This window comes from Polypterus senegalus, chromosome 15, assembly GCF_016835505.1.
Source record: "Polypterus senegalus isolate Bchr_013 chromosome 15, ASM1683550v1, whole genome shotgun sequence".
In the NCBI taxonomy this organism is placed as follows: domain Eukaryota; kingdom Metazoa; phylum Chordata; class Cladistia; order Polypteriformes; family Polypteridae; genus Polypterus; species Polypterus senegalus.
The window spans coordinates 112,920,239-112,940,918 of record NC_053168.1 but is presented as its reverse complement, the minus strand read 5'-3'; the positions used below and the strand labels follow the sequence as shown (position 1 = coordinate 112,940,918).

General features: G+C 35.6%; 2 protein-coding genes across 5 annotated transcripts; one reads left to right on the top strand and one right to left on the bottom strand.

Moving 5' to 3' along the window:
- Positions 1 to 1,861: 1,861 nt before the first annotated feature.
- On the bottom strand, positions 1,862 to 9,175 carry sec61b (SEC61 translocon subunit beta). Its single transcript, XM_039736370.1, has 4 exons — positions 9,051 to 9,175; positions 7,181 to 7,278; positions 4,417 to 4,518; positions 1,862 to 2,748 (listed from the first exon to the last, which is right to left on the bottom strand). Exons 1-4 carry the CDS (start codon positions 9,051 to 9,053, stop codon positions 2,661 to 2,663), a joined length of 291 nt encoding a protein of 96 aa, XP_039592304.1. The 5' UTR covers positions 9,054 to 9,175; the 3' UTR covers positions 1,862 to 2,660.
- Positions 9,176 to 9,382: 207 nt separating this feature from the next.
- Positions 9,383 to 18,558, top strand: alg2 (ALG2 alpha-1,3/1,6-mannosyltransferase). 4 transcript variants are annotated; one of them, XM_039736367.1, is made up of 3 exons: positions 9,383 to 9,433; positions 16,426 to 16,790; positions 17,591 to 18,558. In XM_039736367.1, exons 2-3 carry the CDS (start codon positions 16,482 to 16,484, stop codon positions 18,488 to 18,490), a joined length of 1,209 nt encoding a protein of 402 aa, XP_039592301.1. In that variant the 5' UTR covers positions 9,383 to 9,433; positions 16,426 to 16,481; the 3' UTR covers positions 18,491 to 18,558. The 4 variants fall into 4 exon arrangements, with proteins under 4 accessions (XP_039592301.1, XP_039592299.1, XP_039592300.1 ...); XM_039736365.1 differs by lacking the exon at positions 9,383 to 9,433 and adding an exon at positions 9,440 to 9,567; XM_039736366.1 differs by lacking the exon at positions 9,383 to 9,433 and adding an exon at positions 9,556 to 9,641.
- Positions 18,559 to 20,680: the final 2,122 nt, after the last annotated feature.

The following is a 20,680-nucleotide window of genomic DNA, read 5'->3' as shown; positions in this document are numbered from 1 at the left end:
ATATTTTATTAGTTGTATTTTAAGGAAATTTTATTTTAGGATTGTGATGGTCACTAAACAATAAGCCTCTGAACAAAATGAAATTCTATAAATCATGACCACCTGTGGTCTATGATTTAATTATACAAATACCAAAGATTAACTCTTTAATATAGTCTGGTTATGCTGGAGCTTAATGTAAAATATTTATTAAAGGAATTAAAATCAGAATTGGTATTCGAATCTGCTGATCAGGTAACATGAAATCAGTGACCGGTGCGGGTCTTAAAAAACCTGACTGGGGCATCCTTAGTAACTTACTGTATCTACTTGCAGTCAAACATGAATGCAGAATCAATTTTCACTTGGTCCTACTAATACTGCAAAAAAGCTCGTTTCATTACATTTGATATCTACAAGGTACTGAAGTACAGGGAGATCCAAAAATGAAGTACCACATTTCTCACGGTCATTGCACGAGGTAGAGGCAGGCAAGTGGGTTGGCGTGGGGGCCTTTGATAGGCAATCCTTTGTAGTATTCAGTCGGCAACATGTCTTGGTCCAGTGTGGGCAGTGCTTTCACTGTCACAGCGTTCTTCAAAACTTAATCCATCATCACTACGCAATGCACTTCAGAATTCTTCCCAACAGCGATGTCCCAATTCAGTAAACAATTCTTCACTGGATGGCTAAATTTAGACAGACGGGTACAACATTGAACAGAAATTCTTCAGGCCATCCTCAGACTGTACGAACACCTGAAAACATCCAAGCTGTAACGGAATCAATTTTATGGTCTCCTAGACGTTCAGCACGCAAACCTGCTTCTGACATTTCCAACACGTTTTTGAGTAGAATTTTGCATGAGGACCTTAATTTCCATCCATACAAAATGGTGGTAGTACAGGAACTGACAGAGATTGGGAGAGCCATAGAGATTTGTGTGCAAACATTCTGCAAACTGTTCATCGAGATGCCATCATCATGAGCAGCAACAAGGGACATTTCCATTTGAATAGCTGCGTAACTAAGCTAAGCTTTCATTACTGGGCTAAAACCAACCCTCTTGAACTTCACAGAAACCTGCACAGCGAGTGTTACAGTTTGGTGCACCACTGCAGAATTTGGCATTGTAGGCCTTTACCTTTTTGAGATGGGTAGGCAGCAACGGTCACAATCACTTCAGAACGTTACATTGAAATGCTAGAGAACTTTGGACGCAACTGAAAGAAATGGATGAGGTGGATGACTTCAACAAGATGGAGCAACAGCTTATACAGCATGGAGATCCATGCAAGTTTTGTGGGAGATTTTTCCAGGGAAGCTGATCTCCCTGCGTGGCGATGTCGGGTGGCCTTCACATCGTTCTGATCTTGCTCTGGGAGATTTCTTCTTGTGCTGCTATCTCAAGTCAACAGCACACACACACCAACCTAAAAACTGTGAAGCCCTCAAGGATGCTATTCATCACAAAAAAAAAAAATCACCAAACAAGTCATACAAGCATTCAGAAACTGTCTCGAAGAGTGTATCGCTAATAATGGCCACCACCTTGAAGACATTTTTAAAACAGTGAAGAAAAAAAAAAAAAAAATTATACACTGAGTCATAATGAATTTTATCATGTAGCATTTTTGTAGAATAAATGTGGTACTTTTTTGGCTCACTCTGTACCTGCATGCCTAGGTCTTATCTTGCTTTAAAGGAAGACAACTGACAATAATGCATTCTCTCTTTAACTTCATACTATACCATAAGAGATGTATCACAAACTACCTACAAGACCCTGTCCATACTCGAATGTGAATAAATGTTAAGAAAGAGTTCAGTCCTTGTATTACAAACGCAACATGTGTGGTCACTATACAAAGACAAACTGAACCAAAGTTATTCCTGTATGTTTAATTATGACCAACAGGCCATAGCACAAGCTGCCAGTGATGGCAAAGACACACTTTAAGACACTTCTGTCAGTCAATTTTTGATTTTGCAAGTAATATCTATCCTTTATATAACTATGTTACCATAATTACAAAAGCACACAACTTTAATGCATAAGGTAACAACTAAAAATTTAACAGGATAGTTTAAAGTAAAAGCCATTTTGTTGGCTTCATTCACTCTTCAAGTCTATGAACAATATTTTTTCTGCAAACTGAATGACTGGAATAGTTACAAAGTGAATCCTTAAGAAGTTACTTTTTTTTTTTCTTTAATAAAAAGCATGTGCACTTATGTTAATGTTACTAGCAGATACAATGAAAATTTTTTCAGGACCACTTAACTGTCAACACAGACATTCAGCTGCAACTTGAGAGCATTTATTGCAGCACAATAGGGATTTTAACAAAAGCTGCACAAAAAGTCTGGTATCCAAAAAGTAAAGTCTTTTTGGGTTGACAACTGAAGGGAAAAAAAAAAGTATTCATAAATCCAAGAGTGTGTATGGGGGCGGGGGGGGGGAAAGAAAAAAAAAAAAAATCACCATCTTTAACCAAATTCTTCAAATTATATATAATAATAATAAAAAAAAAATCAGCAAAGTTCTCTTCATCCAAATCATTCTTGAAGCAATAAAACCAGAAAGTTGGTAAAATGGAAATGGAAAGTATTTGGTCCAGTTCAAAATATTAAACAATTGAGAGAGAAGATGTAACATGATGGAAGCCAGGCTCTCCGTCCTAGGAGCGAGTGTACTTTCCCCAGATGTGCAACATGAACACTGAAGCAATGAACAGGAGACTCATGACAAGCACTGGAACAGGACCACTGAAAGGGAGGAAATATATAAAAATAAAATTACAACTAAAATATTACACAAGTACAGGACTGAAGATGAGACAGTGAAACTTCTTAAAAATAGAAAAACTATCCTGAAATAGTGTTTTTCAACTTAAAAAAAAAAGGAGACAAACCAGCATTTCAATTCAATCAAAATGCTGCTACTGCTCCTTGATAAAAGTGCTCCAAAAGTAAACCTGTTCGGTCTGTGATCTGATTAAGGAAAAGAAACAAATTTCTGTAACTGGGAAGCTATAGACAGCAATTAACATTTTCTTTTCCCACTGCACCAGAAATGATATGCTACATTTTAATAGGGAGGACTCAGTGTGAATCTCACTTTCAGGCATAATTTAAACACAGCTTTGTTACTAACAATTAAGAGAGGTGTGACATCAGTTATTAAAATGTATTATTGACTGCAATTATGACTAAAGTTTAGCAGTAACTGAACTACTTAAATACAATATGGCCAAAAAGCACTACATACTTTAACAGGACACTAGTAAAACCAATTTTACAAACCTTAGACTATCGCCATTATGGTTTTAACCCATTTAACTTTTCATTCAAGGCCCCATATTTAATAAAGAGCAACCTCTCCTTATGAATTAGGAGATTGACGGTAGCTTTAATTGATGTTGAAGTGGACTTATTTGGCCTTCAAGGCTGCTACATGCATCATCATAGTCGAGTTTAAATTATCTAAAGCACATACTATTTCAGCAAGTTACGGATGGTAAAACACCATTCATGGATTTGTTTGAGAACTATTTATTGAAGAGGAAAAAAAGCAATATCTAATGATAGAAACTTTTAAAATTCAACTTGTCTTAAAACTACTACACTTTTCAGTATTTTTATACCATTATAAAAGCAATACAAATAAGTGGTACAATGCTAAGTGATTTGACTTGCAAGTGTTCATTTTGTAAAAAAAAAAAAAAAGCAGAAAGCCAGCACAAAAAGGAGGAAACAAATTAAAGAACTTGTTTGCTACAGGACACGTACAATTTAGCAAATTTTCTTTCATATCTTAAATAACTTACTACAATTACACGTGCCCTGGGTAAAGTTGATAAAATGAATTAACAGCATGCCACAAAGACTCTCGTGGTTCCTTAAGTTCAGTACCAATAAAATGAAACTGTATATCTGACATTTTGGATTATGGGACACATGTAGTAAGAGATTTTTCATAGTTTGCTTTCAGTCAGTGCAAGTCCCCAATGAATTTCATTATCTCCCACCTCTATGAAAATGCAAGATTAAACATTCTTAGCCATCACTACAATCGAACGCTCAGTACGTTAACAGCTGGGGAAGTGGACACTCAAATTTAACAGATGAGCAAAAAGATAAAACAATTATGGCAGTAAGTAAAATTATAAAGTGCCATCTATCAACTGTTACTATTTTAAAAGTCTGTTTCAAGATGACATCATTACTTGATAAAAAAAATTTAAGTACAAAAGAAACTTGTAAGAAAAAGTTTTATTTAGCATCATCACAATTTAAAAAAAAAAAAAAACCCTGAGCTCCTTTCACACAATTTCTAAATGTATTTGACAAATACATCTTTGAAAGGTTAATGAAAATCAGCAGATTTAAAATATCACTTATGACCATCCAATTTTTAAACGCACAATTACTTACACTTTAAGTCCAGGAGAGTCCTCGGTATAGAATCTCCACATTCCTCCTGTTCCAGATGATGCACCTCTGCCTGCACTTCTCGTCCCACTGCTGGTTGCTTTCCTATTGCATAGTAAAAAGAAAATTGGCATATACAAATTATTCCTTTTCTTTGCAGTATTCTAGTCAGACAAGCCCATGTACTCTACAGACAACTCGACAGATGAAATCCTTTTAATATACAGTAGTATTAAACTATCACCACAAAGCACTTTACAAGACAAATTTTTACAATGCAGTTCTGAAATTCAACAAAAATCTTTTTTTTCTAAATAAGAATCAATTAGAATCATTACCTACAACTGTAGGTTCTGCTGCAGCAACTAAGAACCAAGGGTAAATAACCTTGAATAAAAAATATTCACACATGATAAATTTGTCTACCCTTGCTAAGGCCATCATATCTCAGTCAAACTTTCCCGGTTGCACCAGAGGAAGTTTTACATTTTAAAGCCCATTTGAAATCATAGATTGTACCAGATAGGTTTTATTTATTAATAATCAGTACTCATAAGATGATATTTAAGAGTGCTGGTTAACTGTCAATACAAAGTTAAGAGTAACTAAACATCCTCCTATCATTCAAACTCCCTTAAGCCAACTTAGCATTACAAACTCACCTAAAAAAAAGAAAACACTATGGCAGGTCACAGCTTTGTACCAATTATTTTTAAAATGTGATCATAGCCTACTGTTGTATATTTGCTTTCAGGAGATTCTGCCTACTTCAATAGGATCCTAGTAAGTGAACTGGCATTTGCAAACCAGAGCCAGCTTGATCAATTTGGAAATATGAGAGGTATAAGGGAGGGTTAGGCTAGCTGCTCTTGATCAAGTCCAGTACGGAAAAGCCAGCTTCAGATAAGTAGGTCAAAGGGAACGTTGTCAGTAAATGAGGGCAAATCTACATCTTTTCTTAAACTATACATTAAACATATGTTCATTCTGAGAACTGGATTTGCACCATCTCTAACAAGCAATTGTGTCAATCCTAGATAGAAGTCTCTTAGATTTAAAAGGAACAGATCTCAGACAAACAGAAGTACATGTGTTGTAATTATGAAGTTTAGTGAAATCTTTATCTCATATATCTCTATCTAGATTTGAGAGACTACCCTTGTGCTGGCATTCACTTCAATGTCTCTTAACGCTTACTACACAAGTGGTTACATGTACCCACAGTGATTTTAAATAAAAATGAATGTGTTTAATTAAGACATGAAACTACATAAAAGATCAGCTATAACTTAGTAACATACTGGATTTGGCACACAGGTGTCCTGTTAAGCATCACTATTTTAACTTCTGAAACAATGCACTTCTGTTGCCTTTTTCAATTTGAATTAGGTACCACATTTTTTGCTTTACATTTGCTTTTAAATTAAAAACTGTAGGCAGCTGATGTTTGTTTTGAAAATTGCACACTATTTTCATTTACACCATCTTCAAAAGAAAAATTGCAAAACTCAAAATACGAGTTTAACAAAAAACTGCTTCTCCATTGTGCCAAGTACAATTCTTACACAACTGTGAGATGTAATTCATGAATAGGGCAGCGAAGCCTAACAACTATGAGGTTGAACAGTAAAGCACACAATATTTTACATATAGCATGACAATTCAAACTTTAAATTAATAATACACATCTAAAATAGCCTTAAACTAAGCTAAAATGTTGTACAAGCTTTAAAAAAAAAAAAAAAGAGCATGACAAAACTATACATATACACTTAAAATACACATTTCTAGTCATGAATGCACAGGAACAAACATAGTATTTAACCTCTTGAGGGTCAAAGGCCAGTGAAAATAAACAAGTCTTTAATGATGACCTAGAAGTAACTAATGTCAGTGCAGATCTAATATAAGAAGGTAAGCTATTCCAAAGAGAGGGACCGTACTCTGGTAGCACAATTCACCTATACTTAAACACAAACAACAATAGCAGACATATGCAAAAAGTCATGAAAAAATTGAAAGCGCTGTCAAACGATTCTCTGTAGACTAGGAAACCATTCAAACGTGTCAAAGATTTCATCATTGGTGACTTGAAACCACTTATCATGGTCAGCCTATTTTTCAGATGATAATTGCCTAGCATACACTATTGAGATTTTGAGATGGTTTTACAGTATATTGAAAACTTCTACCATGTGACGTAATTACACAGCCTACCTACAGAAAATTGGGAAATTCTACATTGTATCCTATTTACGCCACAGACAGTGCATATACTGTAGTATTACCAATGCCTTGCTGTCATTACATCATCAACACATGGGCCGCACACCAAAGACAGTTTTGCTATTGTCGCCAATGTAAAGTTCCAACAGTGTAGACTTAAACACGTGTATTTTTCAATAACAGAAGGCACTTTCAAACTTATGTCAAAAAGGACTGATTTAAATGTTGGTTACAGTTAATAAAGCTATTAACACTAAAATCACAACCTTGTACTAGTAAACAGTACCAGTCAAAATTAGACCTGAAGACATTCTCAAAGTTTAACAAATCTAACTTTAGTAACAGTCAAAAAAGTTAGAGTACAGTAGCCTCCTAAATGCCTGCAGATGGCTGAAACTATTCAGTATACTCTGCAGTAGAATCATGGCTTGCTTTTACAAATGTAAACAACGTTCATTCTCCGATTAAAGGATGAAAAACATTTGCAAACAAACAAAAAATGGAAAATATTTTACATTAAACTTCAAAGCTGTGTGCTCACCTTTGCCGAACAGTGGAGCCAGCTGCACGTGGAGCAACGGCCTTGCTGGGAGAACGGCCAGAAGCACCGACATTAGTGGCAGATGCCGCAGGACCAGGCTTAAAACAAAAAAATTCCAAAATGAGAATGAGTCTGGGAAGCAATACACTTATCTTTGCAAAGCTTTAAAGATATTTAAGGATATTTCATTTCTCATCAGTCAAAAGGACAAAAAGCATGCAAATTAAACTAAAACAGAAGAATCAGTCTGTCCACAGAATGGAGCAGTTTAGATTTAGAATAAATTGAAAACCATAGAACTTTCAGTGCACTAAGTCGATAACTGTAAATAATATATTCCTTAATTTATGGAAGCCATTACCCAATTACAATTCATAGGATGCAGACAAATGCACACAGAAAACAAACATTGAATACATATTGTTAAGGGTTATTTATTCTTTGTTGGACAGGCAAAAAAGAGGAACAAAGCAAAACAGGATGCTCACAATACAATTCCATCTACCTTGAAGTACTGCACCACAAATGAACAAGATATACCAAATTACATTAATGGCCACCTTTTTCATTATGATACAGCATTCAATTAAAAATGTTAACCTTACATTATATGCAATTAGTTAGGTATTTCAGCTGAATAAATGTATGGTTTGTATAATTTGAAATAAGTCTTTCACTTGAACAGTAATTGTTACTGTAATGGAAAAAGTACATTCAAACAGTTATTAAATAATACATCCTTATAATCAATTTGACACAACGCATTTGTCTACTTATCCACACTAATTTGCTATATTAAATACGTAAACATTTTTTTAATGTGTCACTCATTACACATTGAAAAACAAAACAATGGCATTGCCACGTATTTGTTAGGAGTCAGTTCTAACAGATTTACAGTCTTGGTGTTCAAGTGATTTCTGACTCTGCAATGCTTTTCTAGGAAGAGAAGTCTTTTAATTGAACCTTTCTCCCCCCCCCCTTGCAGAATGGTATTCATGTTTCTTACTGGCAATTTCACCTTTGAAAGTGCCTCGTCTACTTATAATAAAAGAAGTTTATCTTCATCTTGATTGCTGACAACTACCATGCACAATCAGGTGTGTTATAGTGCAGGATTACGAGTGAGAGGAGAGTTTCTGCGAGAAATTACTTACTAAAATCAACTTATTTTAAATTGAATTTTTTCTTTTCAACTTCTTGTAAAACACTTTGAGCTACATGTTCTATATTAAAACGTACTATACTGTACATACAAAGGATGTAATAAGTATACGCTTCTACCGAAAAGACCTTACTGTATTCGGATTTTAATACAAAACTCCCTTGTTTTAACCCGTTAGACTTTCTCGTTAACAGGACATTCTAGACTCCATCGAGCAAGTTATGTCAGAATTGTGGAACTTAATTTAAAAAGACAGGACAGCAGAGTCAACCAACTCCATCCCCTCCAACTCATCAAACCTAAGTGCCCAGCTTTGCCACATCAGCAGCGTGCCATATGAAGCTGTATATTCAAAGTTTCTTGAGCTATTTTAAAATTACTTACTTCACAAGCAACAAATTAACCAACAGTAAAAGGGGTGCTCCTGGTGAACACCACCTTCTGCAAAGTCCCTTTACACAAAATAATAAATCCCTAGATACAAACATTTTTTTAGACATTTCAGATGTGTTGAAAACAACACTGTGAATTGAGCAGATGAATAAATAAAACATTAACCTTATCCTCTAGACAGAATATAAAACTAGCATGAAAATACGTTTTCATAAAAGTCAGCCACACATCGTTAAACAGCCAGCGCAAGAAGAAAATAAGCACATAGTATTATTTAGCCTACTACAATATAATAGTGGAACACTTACTTACCATTATGAAATTAAAGATTAAACAATTTCACCCCAATAACTACACTCCTGCTTCCTCGCTTCTACAGCTCACCAATACTCTGCAGCTAGAAAAGTTTAAGCAGCAGCAGGCGAATAGGCCACGACAGCACAGTCAAGGGCCCAACTTGATGTGGCTAAAAGTACGCCTGCATAAAATTAAAAGAAAAAGAAAAATACCGCTGTCAGGAGATATCAAGAGCTAATTTGAAAGCACATGTTAATATACTTTTAAAAATTAGGCATTTGATATTTGGCAGTTTGTTTGATTCTTTTTTAAAATTAAAATGACGCTATTGAGGACTTGCTTAAGTCAGCTATGTGCAATACGCTGATGTGTCCCGACAGCCAGCGGGCCAAAATTAGGTGAGCCATAGAGCTAGTCAGAGAGCGAGTGGGTAATAGGGTACAAGAATCTGATGTGGGAACGATATGGGCGCTTAGAATCCTAATATATATATATATATATATATACACACCTAAAGGCAGTTGGAGCAAGGGTAATCATCATTTTATTTTTGTTCATTCAGAAGTAGGAAGCGCCCAACTGACGGTCTCCTTTTGAACCTTAAGGGTATCCTACCGCTTTATTCTTATTTGTTATGAATGCCTTAGGTGTAAAACGATATTAATTTTGCTGATATGCGTTCCAGAACTGCAGTTTGTTTAAAGTTTAATAAGTGAAAACGCATTTTTAAGCATTGGTTTTTGTACAGTATGTGTTATTTGATGCATTCTGGTTGTTTTTTAACAAAATCCATAAACATGCCAAAGTGAGCAGAATGTTCTGAAGCAAGCAAAGTACAGTAACTCTTTTCAATTTTACAAATAAAAACGGTAGGATTCTGTCATCCGTGGTTTGTGGACATGCTGCCGTGAACGGAAGGACAGTTTACGTGTTGTCATAGGGTATCGGGTGATATGATTGCTGCATATGTACCAGTATAAACCTATCTACTATTTAACTTGAGTTGTAACTCACGTTTTCAACTTAAATGTTAACCTATGAAAATGATTAATATGTACTATCTTTTTTTATGAAATAACTCTAAAATGTCACATAGGATGGTGCAGTTACAGGAACTCGTAGCTCCAAGAGACTGGCTTGGTTATAATTTAATTTTAGTTTCCCTCTTTTCCCTGTGTCCACTTATATTTTCTTGGGGTATTCTTTCATGTTGCACATCCCCAAGACATGCGGGTTAGGTTTAAGTGATGGCTCAAAACTGGCACTGTGTGAAAGTGCCATTTTGGAGGACTGATGACCCATTTAGGTTACATTATGGTGTGCGCTCAGTGCTTACAGAATATTTAGCCACCCTGTGACCCAATTATCGAATTTAAGAGCATTTAAAAATGGGTGTTTCAATGAAGACCAGCATTAGGCTTCTCAAATAATTGCTATCTAATTAAAAATGTGAAATAACTAAATGTAATGAATGCACTTTCAATAGCGGTTTTGTAATGGAATGTTTTATAACAATGCTGTACAATAAATTTAAATACAAAAAGTGTAGCACAGTGTTCTTCACAAATAGTAAAATAAAAATTACAAAAAGAAAAACTAAATTAAAAAGTATATTTAAGTAAATATATATATATATATATATATATATATATATATATATATATATATATATATATATATATATATATATATGCAATAGTTATATAATGACAGGAGGAGGTTGGTTGGGAGCATGCACCAATAGCGTGTTGCTGCACCCACCACATGGCAAACCACCTAGATTGATACCTGAGTACAGTGGGTGACACCACACAGGGGGAGTGCGATGTTTTTTTTGTTTGTTTTTTTTTCCAACACAGTGGCTGGAGAGTCAATCCTGCCACCAACTTCTAAGTTTTCACTGCAAATTGGAGGATCTGCTTGCAGGGTGGGATGCAGATTAACATCATACCCAGGGTAAAGCAATTGCAGGATAAGGAGAGAGAGAATAAATCTCAAGGGATTTCAAGGCCAGTTGATCTATTCTATCCATCCATTTCCTTAATCTGTTTTTCCAGAGCAGTTGTCCCCAACCCAGAAATTATAACTTTTTTTAATCCTAACCTTACTTTGTATTGTTTGTAGTGATTGTGTAGAAAAATATTTTTAATGTTTTCATAGAGAAAGGAGATAAACCTTCTGATAAAACTGTTTATTTTTTACATGTCACTTAGCTCAAGTAATTTGTAAGGAATGCCTAGAAAATTTTTTGTTTCATGCACAATGGAAAGAAAGGTTATCACATAATTAATCTCAATGATGGCCTGTGCTGTATGGTGGCAAACAACATGCAAAACATCCCTGGAAGGAAGAAGGAAAAAAAATCTTACATTAATCCATATGTCTTTATCCAGTCACTTCTCAGAACATGCAAAATGAATACTTTTTTTGGGTAAAATATTGTTAAATAATTGCTACTAGAATATCAGAGGATAAATAAATAGGAATCCCAAAGACTCATGGGATTGAGGTTTTGACTTGAAGATCTGAATCTCCTCGTCGTGTGTTGGTTTAGAGTCCTATCTTCTAATCAAACAGTCAATCCTGTGGATCTTTGGAATTCCTGTTTGCACACTGAGAATTCTGATAGTTTTTATTTAACTTTATATTAGTTTTGCATGTTTTGATAAGTGATTGGATAACAGATATGAATTATACATCATGAGTAACATGAGATTTTATTTTTCCTAACCTTTCTTGGATGTTTTTCACTGGCCACCATTAAGTTCTGTTATGTGATAAAAACTTCTTTCTCTTAAATCTGGAAAGGAACATTAAATAAAAAAAAATATATTGGCACCAGTACAAAGTACAATGGGTAAGTAACATAACAAAATAATTTTTTGAAGAGTATATCTTTAATGGGGACTAGTGGAGATCAACAATATTAAAATATCCATGGTGGGAGGTGGGAATCTCAAGTTTCTCGTTTCACATAATCTACACATCGGTTATCCAGGCATTTGCTCGCAATGTCCAAAATGCATGTATTTTTTGCAAAAATATTGTGAAATAAATTCTTCCAGAAAATTAGAGTAGTGCATGAAGTGAAGCGTGTTCAAAGCAAATTTGAGCTTTTGAACTGAAGACCCACCTCCCCCCCATCATTCATTGGTCATGAACCCTGTCTTCAGTTCAGATTCTCTTCAAATTATATGCAAATCACTTTCATGGTAAATTTCAAAGTCATTTTTTAAAATCATGGTTATTAATTTTTGCCATCCTTCCAGGATGTGGGTTATGTGCAAGTTTCAAAGGTTTACTTATAATAATAGAGTCAGTATCATTCATTTAAATGAGAAAAGATAGAAGTCAATGCACTGACCCTTGAAGTGAAGTGAAGACCTGACTCGATGGGCAGAGTTTTCCTCTTATTTGGTCTCTTTGTTTTCCCCTGTTAGCCAGTCTCAAAACTACTTTTTGGCAGGTACCATTAATGCCAGCTGTGGTTTATTTAAGCATTAATCATTTTTGTAGAACCATATTATATGCTCTGTAAAAAGTCAAGTAAAGTTTATCTAGTTTGTTGATTTGTTTACCAACCTAGTTTCCTATTTAAAATGGCCTAACGCATTGTTTCTCCTAAGTCCAAACTGGCATTTCTCTTTTATTTTAAAGCACGTAGCTTTCTGTTGTACTATATTTCTTTTTATTATTATCTTAATCTTAATGTGGCATAGACAAAAGGTGTTTCTGGTCCATGGCTGAGTGTGTAATCAACCAGTTATCAATTCAGTCTTCCACGTTAAAGGCTAATCCCTTTCAGTCTAAGGCAGGAAATATTTTACACTCACTTGACTAAATCAGGTTTACATTTTTGATCTGGTCAGGACTCTAATCCCTAGCTGTTTTATATGATTTGCATATGATGTCATTAGTAACAAGTGTAACGTCATTTAGGTTTATTAGCAAAAATGAATAAATGGTTTCTCTTCAGAACAGATTCAGGTTCTGTGGCATTGTAAAAGCATTTAGCCACTCTGGCTGAGTGTCAGCAAACAACTGATTTGCATTGTTGAAGGAGCTTAAGACTGAAGAACACTGCCAGTGAGACATTTTTACAATTTACAGTTTAATTTGTTTTAACTTTGATAAAACTGTGCAATTCTTTACTTGTCACAAATCAGGAAAGTAGTAGTATTTTAAGATAAATGCCATACTTCAACCAACTAAACCAAAAAATATTTGCCTGTATGCATTGAGCACCCTCCACCCCTCACATCTGCTATACAGGTTTCTTTCATGTTGTATGATTATAACGTGTTTCTTCGCAACTCTTATTTGTTAGTTCATGTATTTTTTATTGTTAAGCCAGTACTGAGTTATTCTTATTTGCTTTTGTTCCCCTGCTAAAAATATGTGAAAGGGGTTTTCAATCTGCTGCCCACCCCCTTGAACACAACAAGGTCATAGGGATGTGCTGATCGATCGACCACCAATCAAATCAAATCACTAAAAATGACTTGACCAATATTTTCAGCCCCTGCTCTCTAAGCATTACAGTAAAAATATTGTAGTGCTCCTTTACACAAGGTATTATGGTAGCTGAGCCAACGCACAAAGCAAGGGCTACTTAAGCTTGTTTTACCAGAGGGTAAGAGACAATTGGAATATTAGCCTTTACATTAACAAAAGTGGAGTACTATACTGAGAAAAAGGAATCAAAGATGGTCTGAATTCATTAAATTAGATATTTCTTGCCTTTTTATTTTGTCATTTAAATTAAAAGACACCATTTGAGTTTGGACAGCGAGCTGTTTTTTTAAGTAAAGCAGCCTTTATTTTTAATTGGAAAAAGAAAAGAATGATGATTTTGAAACTGCTACTTAACAAAGAATAGTATTTTTTGAAGATTTGTACTATGTTTATTATTTGTAGCTGTGTGTCATTGGGCATACGTTTTGGTAAGAAACAAGTACTATGTATTGGTAATCCATATTTATAATTACACCTCAAGAAATATGAATTCTGGCAAATACACTAAAGAAAAAAACACCTGTATAAATATAGTAAATGTATATTTTAACACAAATAGCTTAAGTGCAATTAATGATTTAAAATCATTACAACTTTTGAGTGCATGTATATTTACATTTAAGATGCATTTAATTGCCAATATTAATGAAATGATTGTGTGAGAATATATACATACATCTATATATATTTTTTTGTTAGAGAAATGGTGAAAACTGCTTTTTTTATTAAATTTTATTTTAGATAAGCACATTACAGAACATTTTAAACAATATGACTGCTTGTAATTATGAGAAGTGTTTTATTTTCTTTTATGCCATATTTATTATGGGTAAAAGATTTTGTATACTCTGTAATATAAAATATATATTGTAAGGAAATTTTTATCTATTGCAGTATTCTTATAGTTTAATTCTAAAAATACCAAAGTCAACACTTTATTATGGGACATAACACTTCTATGCATCTGGTTATGCCAGAGCTCAGTGCAGAAAGTTTTTTAAAGGGACAAACAAAAAATAATTGGAATCGGGCGATCAAGTAACTTGAAATCGGTGATTGGTATTGGCCTTAAAAAAACAGATCGGAGCAGTCCTGGTTTTCATTGTTACTGACATGCAATCACATGTTTAACATTGCATTATATGTATCCACTCATAACTTGATTGTCCATCAAATCAGTTTATTAGAACATTTTATAGTGTCTCATGAGTGCTTCTAATTATCCTTCTATATAAAAGCGGTCGGGATTGTCCTTCCGTCCCGTGAGTGCTACGCAGGCACGGAGTTTCACACGCCCCGTCCATTTTGCAATGCACGATGGGATTTGTAGTTTTGTTTTTCCAGGAAAAAGATGATTTTCTACTCCAGACTGTGCAATATCTTCTTCTTCTTTCTTACTATATAAAAGCGGTCGGGATTGTCCTTCTGTCCCGTGAGTGGAAAGCGGTATTCCGCTTATCACAGACTTACAACTTGCAGCTTGCGGTACAAAGCGACGCAATGTGAGCAGAGTTCTGGTGATCCCATCGTTCCCTTGCTTTTGTGCGTGATGCGCTGGAAAAATAGACAAAATTGTGTCTCTGGAAATAATTAATGTTGATGGAGTACAAATGCCTCACCGCGTAGTAAATATCAGGGGTTCAAAAGGGCGACTTCAGTATAGAAAAAAAGTTTAAATTTCATCACAAAAATAACAGAAACTACGAGTATTAAAGTAATACTGCTCAAATGCAATATAACCAAATTAATGAGTTTGTATAAAATATGAAATTGATCTACATATTGAATTGCCTTAAGAAGTGGTCAACTTAAAAGGCGGGTCAGCCTAGCTTATTCTTAATCCCCGTGATCAGAAAATGCAACTGGAAGACAATTAGGAGGAGAGCTGACAGCAGTCAAGGGACATTGTCCTCTAAATCTGAGAGTCAGGAAATTAAAAGATCAAGTGAGCTGTATGCCAAATAAGTGTTAGCAGTATGAAGGTGGCAATTCAACTTCCTTGTATTTCCTATCAGTAGTACAGGCAACCCTCGTTATATGTGTGCACACAATTTCTCTGGAGTGTCCTACGTGAAGTTGCGTTTTTGTCTCAAGGACGACAATCTGTAATTTAAACATTGGTGTGCTGTCCGCCGCCTATCTGCTGACTATAAAGAATAAATGTCTCCTAGTCAGCATGAGAAAATTCACTAATATAAGCATTTGTTATTTGTGAAAAGTTTGCTGTTTTCAAAACTGATGAAGACAATTTGTTGAGGGTGTTTTTAATTCATAATCATACAAACATGTTTGATTGGTTGAGTTGTGTACCTACTAATTATTAAAAAGGTGGAGTAGTTTCTCTTTGTTTAGTGCTCTTTGATTATTTTTTTTATAAAGATATGTTCTAAAACATAGTAAGCAAATATTGATATAATTACCAGGTGATCATATACGTTCTGTCAAAGCCTAGCATTTAGTGTTGTTTTCAGGGAAAGCTGTTAATTTTTATTTTTTTTTTTTTTGTATAGTGCTGTGACCATCGGTAAAACAAGTTGAGAATGCAAAGTGGTCAATCTTCCCAGTTTTGCATATGTTTGAACTCTGTCAGGCCATTATGCCTCAGCACATTTGAAATAGAGTTTGATTTACAGTTAGGGCACTATCTGTATGGAGTTTGCATGTTCTTCCTGTATTCTTTTGGGTATTGCCCCCTCTCCCTGGTGCAGTCCTGGGTTTGTTCCTGCTTTTTGCCCGTTGTTGCTGAGAGGGGCTCTATTCACAGTTCCAGCACTGACTCAGCACAGCCATGTATTTACAAAATTAAAGACTGAAAATTCAACAATGACACCATTATGATTAAAATGATATTTTCTTTTTTTCTTATATTGTACAGGACAGTCCTCCTTTTTTTTTACTTGATCTGTGTACGACACACTTCCTCATCAAGGTATGGTGAACGTCGTGTTTCTCCACCCGGACCTGGGCATTGGTGGAGCTGAAAGGCTGGTAGTGGATGCTGCTTTGGCACTGAGATCTAAAGGCTGCAACATTCAAATATGGACAGCACATTATGACCCTGACCATTGTTTCTCTGAAACTAAAGACTCCGGGATCCCAATTGTTTGTGTTGGTGACTGGCTTCCTAGGAGTATTCTTGGCTATTTCCATGCAGTGTGTGCCTATATCCGCATGATTTATGTCGCCTGGTACCTTATCTTTCTCAGCGGTGTTGAGTTTGAAGTGGTATTTTGTGATCAGGTTAGTAGTGCTGGTTATTAGTGTTCTGTTTTTGGCAGACATCTTTACCCAAGGTTATGACTTAAAAAATCATTGTACTTTTTTAACAGTTGAAAGGTAGGTATAGTGATTGACATGCTCAAGGTTATATCCAATCCAATTTTGGGGTAGTGGTGGTAGTCTTTGGATTTATAGTTCCTCAGTGGCACACTGCTTATCAAATAAAATGGCTCTCCAGACTTGGTGACATTGGCTGCAGATTTAAATTATTTGGCCATTGTTCAGATGGAGTGGCTTAAATATGTAAGTTTATTGGTAATTTCTCTAATATTACCAAATTTTAAGAATTTTACTTAAACCTGCCTAGAAGATGAAAGTGAGTAACCTTGGGGATCCTCAAGATGAGCTAAGGAACTAGGGTTATATGTATTGTTTATTTTAACTTTATACCATACAGTGTACTTACGAATGCAATTTTCTTTTGTCCAATAGTGCAGAAAAGTTATAATTGTTGACAAATCCAGTAGACATCTTTAAATCTCTGCTTTTAAAATGTTAACCAAGCCATGTCTTGTAAGTTTCCCTGGCTACCACCTAGGCAGCATAGGTAGATTTCTAATTGGGGACAATGTTTGTGAACTTATCATGTCATTGAAGAGCTTAGTGAGATCCTTAACTGTGAACTCCTGGCTTATATTTTACCCATGATTATGATTAGGGTTAAGATCATGTAAAGTTTAAGCCAATGAATTAGCTTGAAAGGGTGCGAGTAATGATGGCCATGTCAGACCTCAGTCCATAACTCTCTGTTTATCATCTAGGTGTCTGCATGCATCCCTGTGCTCCGATTTGCAAGGAGGAGAAAGAAGGTGCTCTTCTATTGCCATTTTCCTGACCAGCTCCTTGCAGAGCGCAAGACAGCTATCAAACAAATTTACAGGGCTCCCCTAGACTATCTGGAAGAATTCACAACTGGCATGGCTGATTGCATTGTGGTCAACAGCCAGTTTACAGCAGGCGTCTTCAAGCACACATTCAAGTCTTTGTCTACTCTGCTAGTAGATGTTCTGTATCCATCACTGAATTTTACTGTGTTTGACACTGAGGCAAGTGATCTTGAAGGTCTTATTCCAGAGCACAGAAAGATTGTGTTTCTTTCAATTAATAGATATGAAAGAAAGAAGAACTTGCCTCTTGCCCTGGAAGCTCTAAACCATCTGCACAGCAAAATTTCTGCAGATGAGTGGCAGAAAGTACACCTTGTCATGGCGGGTGGTTATGACGACAGAGTTCTGGAAAATGTGGAGCATTACAAGGAGCTGAAAGCCTTGTCTGACACTCTTGGTTTAGCAGACCATGTCACTTATCTTCGGTCCTTTTCAGACACACAGAAGATTTCCCTTTTACACAACTGTTCTTGTGTCCTTTACACCCCCAGCAATGAGCACTTTGGGATTGTACCTTTAGAAGCAATGTACACACGGTGTCCTGTAATTGCTGTTAATTCAGGAGGGCCACTCGAATCGATTGCTGATGGTGAGACTGGGTTTCTTTGTGATCCACAGCCTAAGTTGTTTGCGGAGGCCATGGAGAAATTTGTGAAGGATCCAGTCCTTAAGAAAAAGATGGGAGAGGCTGGCAGACAGCGGGTTTTAAAACTGTTTTCACCAGAAGCTTTTGCTACGCAGCTTTATCATTATATATGTAAACTGTCAGAGTAAAATGGACCTCTTTTGTGGAGATGCTGTTTGTGATACATTTTGGTCAATAAAAGTTTTCATAAAATGCATTTAGGGGTGTTTTGGCTGTAGTTTTATTTGTTGTGTGGAGAAAAGAGATTAAGTATTGAGGTAAGGCATTCTTTTTGTATAGGGAGATGACAGTTTTCAGAAACAGAATGGAATCTGAAGATGATGTGGACAGGTCAGACATTAAGCAGGGGTCATAACTGGGTAAGACAAGATTTAAATAAGCAAAGATTAGGATGTGTAGCCAGAATTATGGTCAAAGAACAGCATATTAATTTGTAAGACAAATAATGAAACTTGAAACCAGAGTCAAAAGTATAAAGCCCAAAATGTAATTAGTAGTCCAAGAGCAGAAGAAGTTGTCCATTTCATCCATTATCCTAACCTGCTTAGCCAGGCCAGGTTCACAGGGCAGCTGCCGTCTATCCTAGCAAGGACTGGGCAGAAGGTGGGAGGAACACCTGGAGAGGGCACCGTAACCAGTAAATTCAAAATCTAACAATAAGAAAGACAGTAAAGGCTTTTTGTTCATGAATCCAAATGTTGGATGACCAGGAAGTGAAAAACACTGACCTTTATGCCATCACAGTAATGATGTTAACTGTTGCACACTTCCAGTCATCAAGCTTAGCAACCGCATAGCATCTGTCAACAAAACTTTCCCAGAAGTTACAGCACCCATAAGAAAAAACTTAGCACTGTGGTAGAACATTTATCATATTTAACATGGTAGGAACATGTGCAAGCAAAAAATAAATATTAATAGATTCCTGGACCTTAAAAACCCCAGGGAATATCAATCTAAGGTCAGTGTGTCCAGTCCCTCAGAGCCATCTAATTGTCGAGTTTGGCTTTGGTCACATGATGAAAGAGGAAGCACAAATGTGAGATGCATTAGGAGAAGTAAAGACATCTGAGCAGGGCTGTGGAATCGGTAGATAAATTCTTCGACTCTGACTCCTTAGTTTCCGGTACTTCTGACTCCGAATCCCCGACTCGGACTCTTCTGTATTTAATTCGCTAATGTATTTTCCATGTTGATTGAAGGAAGGCAACATACACGTCATTTAACCACAGAACTACTGGCTAGGAAGCTGACTCTCTACTGTATTGGCCAGTTTAAAGAAAAGACAAGAACCCCTGAACACACATCAGGCCATAGCACACCTACACCTACATCATTACACTTGTTTACACTCAAGTTACCTTGTTAAACAGATTATATCTGAAATAAAATGAAAACCCTTTTTGTAATGTACCATAATCTAGATTACAGTATGTGAATGTCAGGTTGTATAATAGCTCATCTGAACTTCACACTAGTAGTAACACAGATATGCACTGGACTTTATTCTTACATCAGAACAGTATTTAATTATGACTATTGTTTCTGAAATGGGGCATTTGAACTTGCCATATTTTTTTTTCATTACAATTTAAAATTATTAGTAGTTGTAGTCGGTACATTTTTGCCGACTCCGATTCCACAGCCCTACATCTGAGGTACGTATGCTGAGAGAGTCGCCTTCAAAGTATAAAGCTGGACAGGAGGCAAGAAAGGCACCATGAAAATAATGACAAAGTCTGAGAAGCAGGCTTTAAGGGAATTCACTTGAGAGGGGCAGTGCCGGTTAAGAGACATTCACATAGACGTGAATACAAAGGAAAGGTGCTGAAGGTATGTAAAGCAAAAGACAGCAAATATTTTTTAATAATTCTGTTACCTGTCTTCGGCAGGTAGCGGGGCTAATACATTAATCATTTAAAAGCCATGGAACAGTTGGGGGGCAAAAATAAAAAATAAGTCTGAAAATACACTTAATGATTTTGGAATACAACAAATTATTCAAGTTTGATAACGGCTGTCTAACAATTAGGGTCCAATAGTATATAGATTTAAAACTACAATCATGAAGGAACAGGTGAAACAACTATTTAACTCTTAGTTTTAGCTTTAGTTTTATTTTTTGCCATATACTGTATAACAAGTATGATTCATATTTACACGTTTATTTAATATTTTGTGCACAATATAAATGTGTTATTTTTGCTTGATATGTGATCAGCCTTGTGTGTCCAAAATTTGGCATTCACTTTTGTAATGTAAGTTTCTGGAAGCTTCTTTGTAAACTTAAAATAGAACAATTTTTCTCTAAAGCAGTG